General features: G+C 54.1%; 1 protein-coding gene across 10 annotated transcripts in view; it reads right to left on the reverse strand.

Annotated features, from left to right (window-relative positions):
• The window catches only part of Ank1 (ankyrin 1), a 241,506-nt gene that overhangs the window by 32,536 nt on the left and 194,834 nt on the right, over nucleotides 1-14,136 (reverse strand). For 7 of the 10 annotated variants that reach the window (XM_045131509.1, XM_045131510.1, XM_045131505.1 and 4 more), the window contains exons 19-37: nucleotides 13,755-13,853; nucleotides 13,426-13,524; nucleotides 12,861-12,953; nucleotides 12,391-12,463; nucleotides 11,659-11,682; nucleotides 10,605-10,701; nucleotides 10,184-10,262; nucleotides 9,015-9,112; nucleotides 8,706-8,930; nucleotides 6,647-6,801; nucleotides 6,123-6,334; nucleotides 5,257-5,461; nucleotides 4,934-5,030; nucleotides 4,485-4,713; nucleotides 2,979-3,104; nucleotides 2,733-2,852; nucleotides 1,533-1,611; nucleotides 1,186-1,260; nucleotides 19-150 (exon numbers count right to left, since the gene is read on the reverse strand). In XM_045131509.1, coding sequence (XP_044987444.1) covers nucleotides 19-150; nucleotides 1,186-1,260; nucleotides 1,533-1,611; nucleotides 2,733-2,852; nucleotides 2,979-3,104; nucleotides 4,485-4,713; nucleotides 4,934-5,030; nucleotides 5,257-5,461; nucleotides 6,123-6,334; nucleotides 6,647-6,801; nucleotides 8,706-8,930; nucleotides 9,015-9,112; nucleotides 10,184-10,262; nucleotides 10,605-10,701; nucleotides 11,659-11,682; nucleotides 12,391-12,463; nucleotides 12,861-12,953; nucleotides 13,426-13,524; nucleotides 13,755-13,853 — 2,317 coding nt within the window. The remainder of the gene's footprint in view (nucleotides 1-18; nucleotides 151-1,185; nucleotides 1,261-1,532; nucleotides 1,612-2,732; nucleotides 2,853-2,978; nucleotides 3,105-4,484; nucleotides 4,714-4,933; nucleotides 5,031-5,256; nucleotides 5,462-6,122; nucleotides 6,335-6,646; nucleotides 6,802-8,705; nucleotides 8,931-9,014; nucleotides 9,113-10,183; nucleotides 10,263-10,604; nucleotides 10,702-11,658; nucleotides 11,683-12,390; nucleotides 12,464-12,860; nucleotides 12,954-13,425; nucleotides 13,525-13,754; nucleotides 13,854-14,136) is intronic. The other 3 variants (XM_045131511.1, XM_045131506.1, XM_045131507.1) reach the window with 1 other exon arrangement.

Consider the following 14,136-nt stretch of genomic DNA (forward strand, 5'->3'; position numbering starts at 1 on the left):
CTACTGAGCGATACTGACATTTTGCATTTTCGCCTTCCCGAGCAATCCAGAGGGTCAGCAAGGCCGCACTCTGCTCCAACAAGGAGTTGGGGTTTTCCACACGGATCCGGTTGATATCTTCCACACTGAACTGCAGCTCCCGGGCCAACTCTGCAGAGGCAGGTGCAGGTGTGATGCATACATACAGTATCACAGTCCCCACTAGATCTGAGGTTCCTTCCCACCAGGCAAGAGCCGGTGCCACACAAGCGCCTGCCCCCTCTATCCCGGCAAATAGGGCAGGGGAAAGAAAGGAGCAGATGAATGAATGAGCAAGTGCCTTTCCTTCCTTTCATGGCTTCAAAGAGGAGGTGGTGGGAATGAGCTCCCCACAAGGCGACAGGACAAGGGAGTCCCCGGCCTGGGAGGGAGCTATAGCTTCTTGGCAGCCCTCAACACTGCCCGGCCACACAGGGGGTCACTGGCTGCCTTCCAGCGAGGACAGAAAAGGCAGCTCCGTGGCTAGGACAGCAGATCGTTTTGTTATTTTTTTTAAAATTTATTTATTTGAGAGAGAGAGAGAGAGAGAGAGAGAGAATGGACACACCAGGGCCTCTAGCCACTGCAAATGAACTCCAAACACATGTGCCCCCTTGTGCATCTGGCTGACAAGGGTCCTGGGGGACTGAACCAGGGTCCTTAGGCTTCGCATAAGAATTCCTTAACCACTAAGTCATTTTCCCAGCCCCCATTTTGTTCTTTTAACTGCGACAGCTCACGGGTGTTTAGAAGGAGAAGTGCTTCAGAGGGCTTCAAATACAAGCAAGACTGGAGACACGGTGACCGTAGATCAGATCATTCCCATACCCCCCCCCCCCGCAACACACACACACGTGTGTGTGGGTAATGCAAAGCCATGCAGAACACACTCCTGGATTCTGACATCTCCACCTACAGAATAAAGTGAACTAGACATCCTGGGGCTGCTTGTCCCATCAAGAGCCGATGTTGACAAGGCAAAGAGACAGACATGGAGAGGGCACTAGTGGTATTTGTTGGAAAACAGGCCGTCACAGGCCAGATGCACAGTGGAAAAAGGAGAGGGCTTGGAGATGCATCACTACTGTCCATTTAGGGAGAGACAAAAGGGGCTTTTTTTTTTTTTTTTTTTTTTTTTTTTTTTTTGCTGCAAATTCTCTGACTCACCGGCCCAGCTGAGGCCCAGGTGCTCCTTGATGACAGCCATCTTCATATCGGCACCGTCTGCACCACTGGGAAAACCTGGGGAAGACGCATTGGATTGCACTTAGCAGGCTGGGCAGGACGCAGCATGGATGGGCTGAATGAGTGGTCCCTGACTGGAGGACAGACAGGTCACATGGGGAGCTGCAGAGCACACCAAGGACAGTCTGGGCCAGAGGCAAAGGCACGCTGCGGGCAAAATGGGCCGAGGAACTGGAACCAGGGCAGAGACCTTGATGGGGAAGGGCGGTGGGGTACCCACCCTCCTAAAAGAGCAAACACATAAGGGTGGTCACACACGGGGCTCGTACCCAGCGGGGACTCGCTGAGAATGCTGTATCGCAGGGCCAGGGGCGTCAGGGTCCTCCTCCGGTCCTCAGCTCCACTGCCCTGCAGAGGACAAAGAACGCTGCGAGGCGTGTTTCAGACACACGTCCTCTTTGAGAAGCTGATGGGCGCCTTCATCTTGTGGGACAGGGACATGGTGTCCCATGGCCTGGTAGACCAAAAGTAGTTGATTTCTCTGCAGGCTCAATGCAAATGCAGTATGGGAAGAGGTGGGAATGGAAGGTTGATATCACTCATGTACTTTATTAACAATGATCAATAACGGGATCCCCAGGTCACTGTTATCACAGGAGAGCCCCCATTCAAGGCTCACAACAATCTGTACTGTTATTTCTCCTTCACCGGCGGGTGAGAATACTGAAGGATAGAAAGGTTAGGTCACTTGCCCAAGGTTACCCAGGGGAGCCAGGTTTTCAACTTACACGCACTCAGTTTGTCTTTCTGGGTTCCTTTTTGATCAATAACCCACTTCTGACCCTGGCTTAAGGACCAGTGCATGTTTGCTCTAGGTGCTAGAAGTTTCCTTTAAGGGAAAAGTTGGCTCACCCTCAGCCTCAGAAGGAGAAGTGACGCTAAGGCGCGTGTGTGAGAGTGACGTTTCTTTTCTAGTTGATGGAGGTGGGGAACTATGATTCAAAACGACAGTGAAATGACACCAAGTGTGACATGAGGCACTCTGGGGACAGGGTTACTCTCAAGTCCCTAGCCTAGGTATCCTCACAGGTAGTGAACATCCATCCCCGGTGAAGACTCCTTGGCTGAACTCACAAACCTAGGTTATTACAGTGACTGTGGAGAGCACAGCCCTGGGCAAGAGGGGGAAGTGTGTGACAGGAATGACACCTCCATACCCAGCTACGAGCCTCGGAGGAGGGACAAGCATTAGGACATGCCCTTCGTGTCCTAGGGCTCAGAGGCCCCACGTGAACAGGCCTATTGCCAGCTGACACTGACATTTGTTCTTCATATCACGTGATCAGAGCTGGCCCGAGCTGGCAGACACACAAGGCCAGGGCAGGCTTTCCTTGTCTGGTCATAACACAAATGTCCAGAGCCCCAAGGACCCTGGGAATTCAAAGGCAGCATCTCAACAGGGAGAAAGAGGCCCTTTGGAAATGTGTGTCCCGAGGTCGGCTTCGGGATCCTGGAGGGTGGCGGCTCACCTTGGAGCAGGGGGGCATGGTGACATTCAAGTGGCAGAGGATGTGCTGTGTGTCCTCGTACTTCATCGCCTTGCGCAGGAATGACAGGAACCCTCCTGGTTCACGGCTGGTGTCCCTCACCTAAATTCGATCGAACACAGGGAGATTCAGCAGGACCCTCTATGCCTCCAGAATGGTGGGCTCAGGGATCTCTACCTCCCGAACTTCTTAGACCCAGGGGGGCGGGCAGCCAGCGGGAGCCAGCACCTTCACAGGGATGGCCAGACGGTTCTCCCGGAACGACTGGAAGTGGAGGCTCCTCTGTTGGGCTGCCCTCTTCACGGGCACCAGGTTCCCAGAGAGCTCTGCAAACAGGGGCATTCCTTCCAGAACCTACAGGAAAAGAAAAGCACACCACGCTCAGGAGGAAATACCCAGATGTTCTGCCTGTAAGCGTCTGTTGTTCCCTACAGCATGAGGCCCAGGGCATGTGTTCCTATTATGAAGCCTCGTGGCTCGTTTGGGCAGTGACCTTTCCAAGGTCGGGATGAAGGAGACATGCTCCCTCACTCCACAGAGGCTGATAACACCCAGGAATCTTTATCAGCCCCAGTAGCAGAACTGTTCCCAAGAACTCTAGATTCCACTAGGACAGCATGATATGGCTTCTGAAAAACAAACAAACAAACAAAAAAAAACCCTGGTCTGTTCTTAATTAGGTCTGTCTGAAGAGGCTTACATCGTGAGACGTGTTGGAAAGACCACTCTATTTTTTAATCTAAATGACTCCTTCTGTGGTACAGATCGCCTTCGGCTAGGATGTTCTCACGAACATATCTGAAGCGAGGAAACTGATGTCTAGAGAAACTAACTGCTTTGCTTAGTGAGTGTTGGGACAGAAGCAGAACCAGGAGTGCCCAAGGCCCGGTGCTGTGCTCCTGACACCGTGTCCTCAGCTTCCCCAGGGAAGGTCCAGTTCTAATTCTGTGGCCAGACCCTTACATAGCTTAACAGGAGCAGGTGTCTTGGGGCATAAGTTCAAGTCCAGTTCCTCTGACACTTCCCGCATTTGCCCATGCAGCTCCCTGCTTCCCCGGCTATTATCCAACCCCAGCGACAGGGAGGAAGCGGGCAGGAGCCCGCTGAGCACTCTGGCTCCGAACTACGGCCATCGTCTGCCCTGCGTGTTCCTTTTCTTCTCTCTCCCAGCCTTGGTTTCTTTTTTTATTTTTATTTTTTTGTGTTTTCAAGGTAGGGTCTCACTCTAGCCCAGGCTGACCTGGAATTCACTATGGAGTCTCAGGGTGGCCTCGAACTCACGGCAACCCTCCTACCTCTGCCTCCCGAGTGGCTGGGATTAAAGACGTGCGCCACCACGCCCGGCTCCCAGCCTCGGTTTCTTAATATCCACTGAGGACTCACATTTAGGAGAATTAAATCACACTGTACAAATAAGCTTTACATTGACATTCATACAAACGCCAACACTTATCATTACAAGTCGCTAGGCCAACCGTCTGCCACCTCCCTGAGGCATGTGTGAAGGTGACCCGTGGGGCGTTGTAGCTTCTCTAAGATGCTTCCCAGGAGGGCAGCTGGAGAGACAAAGCCCGGAGCCCCTGCGCCTCTAGAGAGAGGGCTGCTGGCCTGGACTAACCACCGCGCACGGAAGCCAGCTGGAAGGGCCCACTTGGCCCCAGGTTCTGTCTCCTGTGAGAAGTGAGACAGGGTTTCCCTCCAAGGCGCCATCACGGGGGAGGGCGGGGACCCCACCTCTATGTCCCTGCTCCGGGCCACCTCCACGAAGTTCTCATGCTGCTCCAGCGTCTTGTCCACCTTGTCATCCGTCATACAGTAGCAACGCAGCCGTCCTTCCCGGGGGTCATTCATCTTGGCAAAGATGACAAACTTAGCCATGTAGGGGACTGCGGTCAGCTCTTTGTACAGCAGGGTGGCAAAGTTCACGGCCTCAGCAGTCCGGGGGCAGTCGGACAGCCAAAACCTAAAAAGAGAGGGCAAGTTGTAAGCGTGTTCCAGAAGGTCCTGCAGGAAGCACCGTCGCCACGTGGGCAGCAGCAACCTGGCGGCGCTGTCGTGGTGACTGAGCCCCCGCCTGGCGACCCATGGAGGGGCAAAGTCTCTAGCTCAAGCCTGGGAGCACGGGGATTGGACCATGAAGATGGCTCCCTGCTGCCACCATGTTGAGCCGGGTTTGGCCTCACCTGGCTGAAACGTTGGTGGTGAAGTTGGCACACTCATTGGCGTACACAAGCTTGGTTGTTCCCGTTATATCTTCCCACTGGGCTTGGTCAGTTCCGCCTGCAAGACCATCAGAAACAGGGCTGGGGGACACTCTTCTAGATATAAGCATGAAACTTAACCAGCCAGCTAAGGGCACATCGCGGCCTTGGGCACTCTATCCTTTTGTGTTTTGCTCTCGTCCTAGGGCTCAGAGGGCTCTTCCCCAGGGCATGAACTCTTATTCACGGGTGCCATCCCTCCGTCACCCCTAGAGAAGCGGGAAGGGGCCGGGGGCACCACTTACCGATGACACTACACAGTAGGCGCAGGCTGGTGGTATCTCCCTCCCCACTGTCCCTCGGGTTATCTGTCCACGAGGGCGGGAGTGGGATCCGAAGACCAATGGGACGGTGGAACTTCCGGCGTCTTGGTTCCACGGTGACGATGGGGCTGAAAGTGGCCTGGTTGCCCAGGAGCTTGGTCACGAGCTCATCGGGTACAGGTTGGGCCTGTGAGGTTCCAAAGGCAGCACGCTCAGCCCCAGGGAGGACAGGAGCTGTCCAGAAAAGGGACAGCCAGGTACTCTATGCTCGGATGAGGAGGTGGCCACGCCTACTGGACCACACCCTGTGCTTTGCTGAGCAGGATCTCCCTCTAGGACTGAGCACATGGCTCAACTGTCTTTTGGATCCTTGCTCCTCCTGCTTCCCAGTCCCATAATGGCACTATATACATATATATGAGAGATATATTTCTTTAAATATTTTATTTATTTACTTATGAGTGAGTGAGAGAGAGAGAGAGGGAGAGAAGGGGCATGCCTGCGCCTCTAGACACATGCGCCACCTTGTGCATCTAGCTTACGTGGGTCCTGGAGAATCGAACCTGGGCAAACACCTTAACTGCTAAGCCATCTCTCCAGCCCATAGCAGCACATCTTTGTTCAGCACTGTGGCCTGTTTCAGGCAGCCTCCTGCCTGGCTAAGCATGGCTATCTATAGCTCTCAAAGCATTTGCTCTCCACTCCCTGCCCAAAGTTCCTCTGGGCTTTCATCTTAGATTTGCTGGACAAAAAGGATGTCCCTAAGGGCAGGAGATTCCTGATTCTCAGTTCTGTCCACCCCCAGGAACTGATAAGGGAGGTGGTGGGGTACTGGGGGAGTACGTCACCTGCAGAGCCAGCTTCACTTTTTTAGTGACAGCGTTTTCAGGGAACGTTGCCTGCACCAGGGGCACCAGCTTGCTTTTCAGGGAGCCCCCTTCGGGGCCAATGGTGTCGTAATCCTGGCAGAGCCGTGACATGATCACGAAGTACAGGGGGAAGTCTGTGGTGATAATGCGGCACACACGCCTCTTCTCCAGCTCCTCCAGGCTCCCCAGCTCTGCAACCACATGCTGGCTCAGGCTGGGCCACAACTGGCCTCCTCAGCCCTGAACATGCCCCTTCCCTAAGGGCCTGGAAGGAGCAGGGCCTGACCCAGAGGCCCAGCAGAAGAGGTGCTGGCCACAAGAAGTGATGTGGTGCCCACTCGTGTGTGCAGGGTACCTGGGGCTTGACGGGCCACATGGGGCCACTCCCAGCTTCTCTCAGCCTCCCGAACCCCAGGCAGTGCCAACAGCCTGCTCTAAACATGCAACCCAAGATCCTCTTTTCCCAAATGGGGGCACCCGCCTGGCACCTTGGGGTCCCTTACCTTCATCCATGCCGTTGAGGATCTGGTCCAAGTAGCTTTCCCCGTAGCGGTTCTTGTGCTCCTTCCACACAGAGCCGTTCTCACTCCTCAGAACCACCAGCTCACGGTCCCCACGGCCATGGGAGGCAAAGTGGGGGATCTCCACAATCACAGGGCTGCAGTGGGGCAGAGAAGGTGGTGAGAGGGTGCTTGCACATAGGGGCTGGCAGGAGGGCGGGGCAGTGGGCCCTGCCCAGCCACGGCCTGCAGGGAGGAGGGGGTCTGGTGGCCATTAGAGCCCTACCTGCAGCCAGGGTTCTAGAGAAACAGACCTGCCCTGGGCTCCAGAGGCTACCATGGAGCCCCTCTCTCCCAAACCAGACAGGGTGAAAGGCCTGGGGCTCTCCTGCCCTGGCTGCACAGCTGAGGCTCAGCTGACTAATCCTGAACCAGGACCCAACTCTGAGAACCCATCTGACACCCCTAGACAGGTAACCTGATCTCTCTGAGTCCCAGTTTCATTTTTTTAACGTTTTTTTTTTATTGACAACTTCCATAATTATAAATAATAAACCCTGATAATTCCCTCCCCTCCCCTGCTTTTCCCTTCGCAAATCCACTCTCCATCATATCCTCCTCACTCTCCATGAGTCTCTTTTTTATTCTCAGGCCATCATCTTTTCTTCCTATTACGGGGGTACTGTGTGGGTAGTACCAGGCATTGCGAGGTCATGGATATCCAGGCCATTTTGTGTTTCCAGTTTCACTTTCAAATGGCCCTAATGGCATTTCCTCTGGAGGGAGGTGTTGAGGACTATATATACATCTATTTTAAAATATTTTTTGAGAAAGGCAGATAGGTAGGGAGAGAGAGACACGGAGAGAGAATGAATGAGTATGGGCACAGCAAGGCCTCCAGCCACCACAAGTGAACCCCAGATACATGTGCCGCCTCATGCATCTGGCTCTATGTGCATACTCGAGAGTTGAATCCTGGTCCTTAAGTTCTGCAGGCAAGTGTTTTAATCGCTGAGCCATCTCTCCAGCCCTTGGGGACTTATTTATTTATTTGCAAGCAGAGAGGCATAAAGAGAAGAGAAACAGAGAATGGGCATGCCAGGACCTCCAGCCACTGCAGACCAACTTCAGATGCATGCACTACTTTGTGCATCTGGCTTTACGTGGGCATTGGGGACTTGAACTTGGGCCACTAGCCTTTGCTGGCAAGCGTCTTAGCTGTGCCTTAACTGCTAAGCCATCCCTCTAGCCCAAGGACTGTATTTAAAGGGAAAATCAGTCAGGCTTGATGGCACAGGTCTATAATTCCAGATACTCTGGAGCCTGAGGTAGGAAGATCACAAGTTCAAGACTATCCTGAGTAACTTACTGAGGCTCTTGCTTCATAAAAAGAAAACACAACAACAACAAAAAAATAGGGTTGGGGATTTAACTTAATGGTAGAGCCTTTGCCTAACAAGTGCAAGGCCCGGGGTTTGGTTCTCAGGACCAGGAAAAAAGCAAAAAAAGCAGTACCGAGAGGGCTGGGCTAAACCCCAGTGTTCTGTTTACCTGGCATGTGTGAGGCCTGGAAGTTAATAAGCAACAAATTCAATAGGAAATCAGTAAGAAAGTATACTGCGAGCTGCTTTTCAAGAGCTCAGACAGTGACGGAGAGTGGATGGAGATGAGAAGGTCCGGGCTTGTCCCACTTTTACCCACTACAGTACCTGAAGGGCAGTGGAGTCCAAGTGGACCCCAGTAAGTTTCAGGCAGGTGAGGAACAGGTTTGTGATCCATTTATCTTCTGGGTCTTGGGGGTCCTACTGTGTGACCCCCTTCTGGGCAAGCACTTGGGTGGTTGTATAACTAACCCCTGGGCCCCCGGGAAGCTGGCCCTCTCTACTTCCTTCTCTAAGACCCCAGTTCTGAGAGTAGCGAGTTCCCCAGGGCCACGGACTCCTTTGTGGGTCAGAGAGAGATGGGAAAGCACTGAGATGCTGGGCTCTGCCGGGGCCAGGGCCATCCTGGGTGGTTCCAGCTGAAGCAACCGTGACAGGACGCCAGCATACACCTCTCTTACCTTAGGAACTGGGCTCCCGTGGGTCCCAGTGCAATGATCCTGCTGGCCAGGCCCTCCTCCTCAGCCAGCGGGGGTGGTGTACTCAGCTTCTGGGGCTTGACCAGGCGGCAGGTGATTCGTGTGGGGGCCGCACATGTCCGGGGTGGGATCACCACCCTCAGGCCGTTGTGACGGCTCCCTCTCATGGACCCTCCCCGGGCATCAACCATGAAGCTCACTAGAAACCTAGAAGCACAAGCAGATCAAGCTGGACACCAGTTCCCCTCCCACAGCGAGGAAGAATGGGTGCTGGGGTCCTGGGCCACTCACCCTGTGTGGACAGGGCTGGCCACAGGGCTGATGTTGTCTGAGGTTTCTGTGGCCGGGCTGCTGGGGATGAGTGAGTCTTCATCATACTCTTTAGATATCTGTGGAGCAGAGAAAGGCCTCCTGTCTTCCATCCCACCACCCTGGGCCACCTGGAAACCTGTCAGGCCCTGGTGCTTACATAGGCCCAAGAAGAAATAGCAGGGTTCCATGCCCACCCAGCACCAGTACATTTAAAACAAAGAAAGAAAGGAAGAACTGAAGAGAATGGGTTGGTCATGGAACAAGACTCCAGTCCACTGAGTGGGTTCTGATTTCTTTGGAAACACCCAGGACTCTCCCACAGTAGTACAGGGGCCCCACGTGATCATCTCTAGAATGCTGCACGGTGGCACCGATGTTACCCTGTGACAAAACACCCTGGTAGGGGACAGCTGGCTGGGGCTTCATGTTTGGACCTAGGGCTCTGCTGCTGCTTTCAGACTCATAGCCCTTTGGGGGCAGAGGGAGGACTCAGCTCAGACACTACAGTGCTTGCTCTCTTCCCTAGGAATTCCCCTTGCCCTGAAGGAAAGTGCCAATCGCACAAGATCCAACCCAGGGAGATTAAACTGTCTGAAACCATTGCCATCCTCTAACCCTGGTTTTCTGGACAAATTCAGGTGGTGTGCTGGGAAATCACAAATCAGGCTACTGTCACGAATGGCAGTTATGCTGACAGCAATGCGCCTCTTGTGTGTGTTAGGAATCCCAGGATTCCCTGGAGGCAGGTGAGGCACCTTCACGAGAGAGAAGGCACTCAGAGCTCTCGATTGCTGGCGCATCACAATGTCCGCAGGCTGGAGCCCACAAGGAAGTCTCTCTTTCTGGCCTCCCAACCATCTGTCCCTTGTGCGCACACATGGGTTAGTGGCCTTGGAGCCAGAGCTTCTCTTGACTTTCTGCATCCCTGCACATTCTGGTTCTCACATGCCCTGAGTTCCTAGAAGCTCCTGGAACTCCCAGTGAGGACAATGAGAATGCCCACACTGGGTCCACGGGGCTTGTGAGACCATGGATTTGGACTGGCTCTTCCACAGGAATTCCCATTATACCCCTGCCTCTGCCCACCCCTCCCGTCGTCCCCAAGCAGTCCCCATGCTGGGCTGCCGTCCTCACTCAATGCTTCTTACCAGCTCCTGATCTTCAGACCGGATCACCACAGTCTCAGGAGTGACACAAGGAATTCTCGGGATGGCCGGAGATTCAACCCTATGAATCAGAAACATTGGACCATCCAAGAGCAGAAGCTTGGAAGCAGGCCCTCCTTCCTCTTCCCTGGGAGAGCTCAGCGACCCCTCAAGGAGGCTTGCACAGACGTGGCTGGTCCGGCCCTCTCCTTGCCTCAACCCCCAAGTTGTATGTCACATCATGGCCACTTATCTCCCACTAACCAGCTCTTGCCCGTGCCCCAAAGCCCCTTTCTTTCACCTGAGAATGTGTACACTTCTACTGTGAGAATGGTACCTGCCCATCACCAGTGTGACCCTTCCACTGAGTTCCAGCTATCCCTGCTGTGACCCCCCCCTTCCCCTCGCACTGAGCCCGTCTTACACTTGGTCTAGCTTTGGCACAAAATCCAACAGCTCTCTCTCTTCATCTACATCCCTGGAGTCCTGCCTCTCAGCCTTGGAGCCAGTTAGTTCTTCACCTGAGAAAACATGAGCTCGAATGAGTGACAGGCTACAAACAGACAAACAAAATGCCCCTTTTGCTCTTAACAAACGCTTTTCTTAGTCCTCCTCTCAATGCCTGCTCATCAGAAGTAGAGGGCGGTCTGGTCTCTGATGCCTTAAGCGGCCCATTATCCATGGCTGCGCCCAGCTCTGTTCCTCCAGCCTCACAGCAGGAAGCATAGTGGCCAGTTCCTAACCTGTCAACCTGTACCCAGGCCCATAGGAAGGGGAACAACATAGCCAGAAAGAACTTTGCGTGGCAGGTTCCCCACTGCATAGCAGCCCTTTTAGGGCATGTGATGACATCACAGGAAGGGTCGTGGTCACTGGTCTTTCCCAGTGTGCCACTCTGGATGGATAAACTGCATGGGACTCCGCTTACTCACTGTGGGAACTTTAGTTTCCTCTTGTCACTGAAACCCCCACTCTGTCCATTACGATTTATCTCCCACGATTATCATCTCCGTAGTTACTCATTATGGAATTGTTATTCATAATTCCAAAGTTCATTACAAAGAGTTTCAAGCTACCTGTACCCGAATGAATCAGCAGCCTGCACCCCAGACTGCATTTGTTTCCCTCTCCTGGCCTGAACTGGAGCAGCAGTCTGAGCCCTGGATCAGGTGTGAACGCCACCCGGCAGCGGGAGCCCTGGCCCTGCGATCCGGAGCTAACGGGATGGAACCACAATGGCTCATGCAGGATGACCCCAGACACAGTGGCATGGGCACAAACACGCAGATGGTTAGGCGGAGCTGCCCGCCAACGCGGCTCTCATGGTATGCGAATCTTATTTAGGCAGCTCCAGGCCCCACAGAGGACCACAGAGGATGGAAAGCAGGGATGGATTAGTGAGGACCGGGGGTGGGGGGCGCTCAGGGTGGGATGTGCTCTGGTGAGAAAGACCACAGGGGACAGAAAGTGTCTCATACCCATTATAGTTATGTGAGCAGTTCCTAGAAGGCAAAGAAGAGCCAAGGTGAAGGAAGGACAGCATCGAAGTCAGTAAAGCAAGAGGCACATTATCAGGGGGACACAAACAAAGGAAGCTGGAACCGTCTAGATGACGGTCAAGCAACCAGTGGAAAGAGACTACAGAGAAAGCCCGGCCCTGTCTTGCTGTCCTACACCACGAGGGTTCCTTTGGTTTGGTAAGGGAATATGACTGACTCGGGGGAAGGCAGAAGGCTAAAAATAAAAACTCCATGAAGGTGAAACCTTAGTGACTTCATGGTAATGGATATGACTTCAAACCCTCTGACTCAACCCATGGTCTGAAGGCTGTGTGGTGAAAACGCACACCGAGCTTCAACGTTCCGCTCTCTCGCTTGTCGAAGCTCAAGGAAAGCAGCAGGAGGGTGTGACCACAGCTCCTCTGCCTTTGAGAACTGCCCCAGATACACGGCCCCACACTCGACCTGACGCCCACGCATCGTACGCACAATGCGTATGCCCTCACAGCCCCAGTGAGGGGTAAAATCTTAGCCTCTAAGACACCTGTCTTCCTTCACCTAAGGTTGCGTGAAAGAAGTCTTTTGGAAGCATGCCAACACCTGTATGAAGTAGGTCTCCCTGGTTTCACCCGGTACAGCCTGGCGTGCTAACAAGGGACTCTGCGGAGCCTGGTGGGGCGGCGCCCGCGAGCTCACCGCTGCGGAGTTTACCTTCATCTTCGGATACATCCAGGATCTCATCCACAGTCTCAGGGTAGCTCATCCGGTGCTTGTCACTGACTAACTGAAAGGAGAAAAGGCAGGGACTTGGGTCCACTAGCAGGGCACCCTCGCCCCTGTCTGACTGCCTGCTGGGAATGAGCACCCGGGTGGGAAAGACTCATCCCAAAGGAAGAAAGGAGGTGTCTGCCTGAGAAGATGGCAGGCACCCCAGCGGGGATAGTAGGGGACCTGGGGCTCCCCATTGCTTCAGTTCTTCCCCAAGCGCTGGCCAATTCTTCTGGCCACTAGATGGCAGTACAGCCACACCTAGAGCAGGAGGCTCCGCGGCCAGCCTTTCTGGATTGCAGTTCCCCTGGGCCAGGTGAGGGATAGAGCCCGGTGCTGACTTCCAGGAACAACCCACAGGGCCCAGCTGTTTGGCTGAAGGTGGGAGTGGGTTCAGGGTAAGGCAGACATACCACTACACTGGTTTCATCTGTGACAACCTTGAGCACATCTGTTACGGAGATGTAACCCAAACGCTTGGCTATTGCCAGAGGTGTGGTTCCATTCTAGGACAAAGGGAAAACAGACAAGGGAATCAGTGTGTCCCGTGCAAGGTTTACTATGAATTGTTCAGAAAGGCCCAACTGGACAGACCGGGGCTTAGATCCAAGAAGATCTAAGTTGAGGGTTGAGGGTGAGCCGGGGAGCCTCAAGGCCCACACACATGGGACAAGGAAGGGAAGGAGGGCAAGGCTCCGAAAGTCTGCGGTGTTGAGTGTAGGACCTAAAAGTGAAGGCAGAGGAGATGCTGCCAGGGCATGAATACTGCCTGGAGTCCCCACTGGAAGGACTGGGCCTGGAAGCCCCCATGAGCTGGTCTAGCAGGACAGCGTAAGGCAATGCCATCTGCCCATGAGGCACCCAAGGGCAATTGCCATGTTATGGTGCCCAGCTCCACCCAGGCTGTAGGGTACCAGTGACTTCTATGGTTAGGGACATCCCCCAGACCATCTGGGACAGGGCTGGGCGGTCACTCACCGAGCTGACCTCGTTTGGGGAAGCACCATTCTTCAGGAGCAGAGTCACAATGTCCGTGTGTCCTTGCTGGGCTGCCTGGTGCAAGGGACTGTATCCTAGCTACAAAGCAAGGCAGACATTCGGCAAGATCAGCCAGCTGTTGGGGAAGAGCTATGCGCGAACCCCAGAGCCAGGTTGACTTGTACACGTGACACAGAACCTGCACCTTCCCCATTTCCTCCTTCAGGTCTGAAGCGAGACCTGGGTGCACACAGAGTGGTCCCGGATACCTCCTCAGTGGGCACTTAGGAGCTTTCAGCATGGGAGTCAGGTCTAAGGTGCCCCTGTACCTTGGTCTTGGCATTGACGTCTGCCTGATGCTGTAGCAGAAACTTCACCAGCTTGATGTTTCCGTAATGACTGGCCACGTGGAGGGGGGTGTAGCCCATCTGAAAGGCAAGAGGCGAGGGTGGATGGCTGGGGGGCATCTGGGCAATCCGAGCGCCATCAGCACCTGGCAACTAATGGAACCCTTACAGAAGCTGCTGGTTACAAAACCGGGAACAGCAGCCAGCCGAAGGGCAGTGGCTGCTATGAGGCTCACTTCTGGCGCCTGTGACATACCGCTGGCCAGGGAAGGAGCAGGGTGCAGCGTTATGCAAGGGAAGGTGGAGATGTTGCTCGAGATGATGAACAGGTGGTCAGAAGGCTGACATGCACCTCGTGGAAACT

This window comes from Jaculus jaculus, chromosome 12 (genome assembly GCF_020740685.1).
Source record: "Jaculus jaculus isolate mJacJac1 chromosome 12, mJacJac1.mat.Y.cur, whole genome shotgun sequence".
In the NCBI taxonomy this organism is placed as follows: Eukaryota; Metazoa; Chordata; class Mammalia; order Rodentia; family Dipodidae; genus Jaculus; species Jaculus jaculus.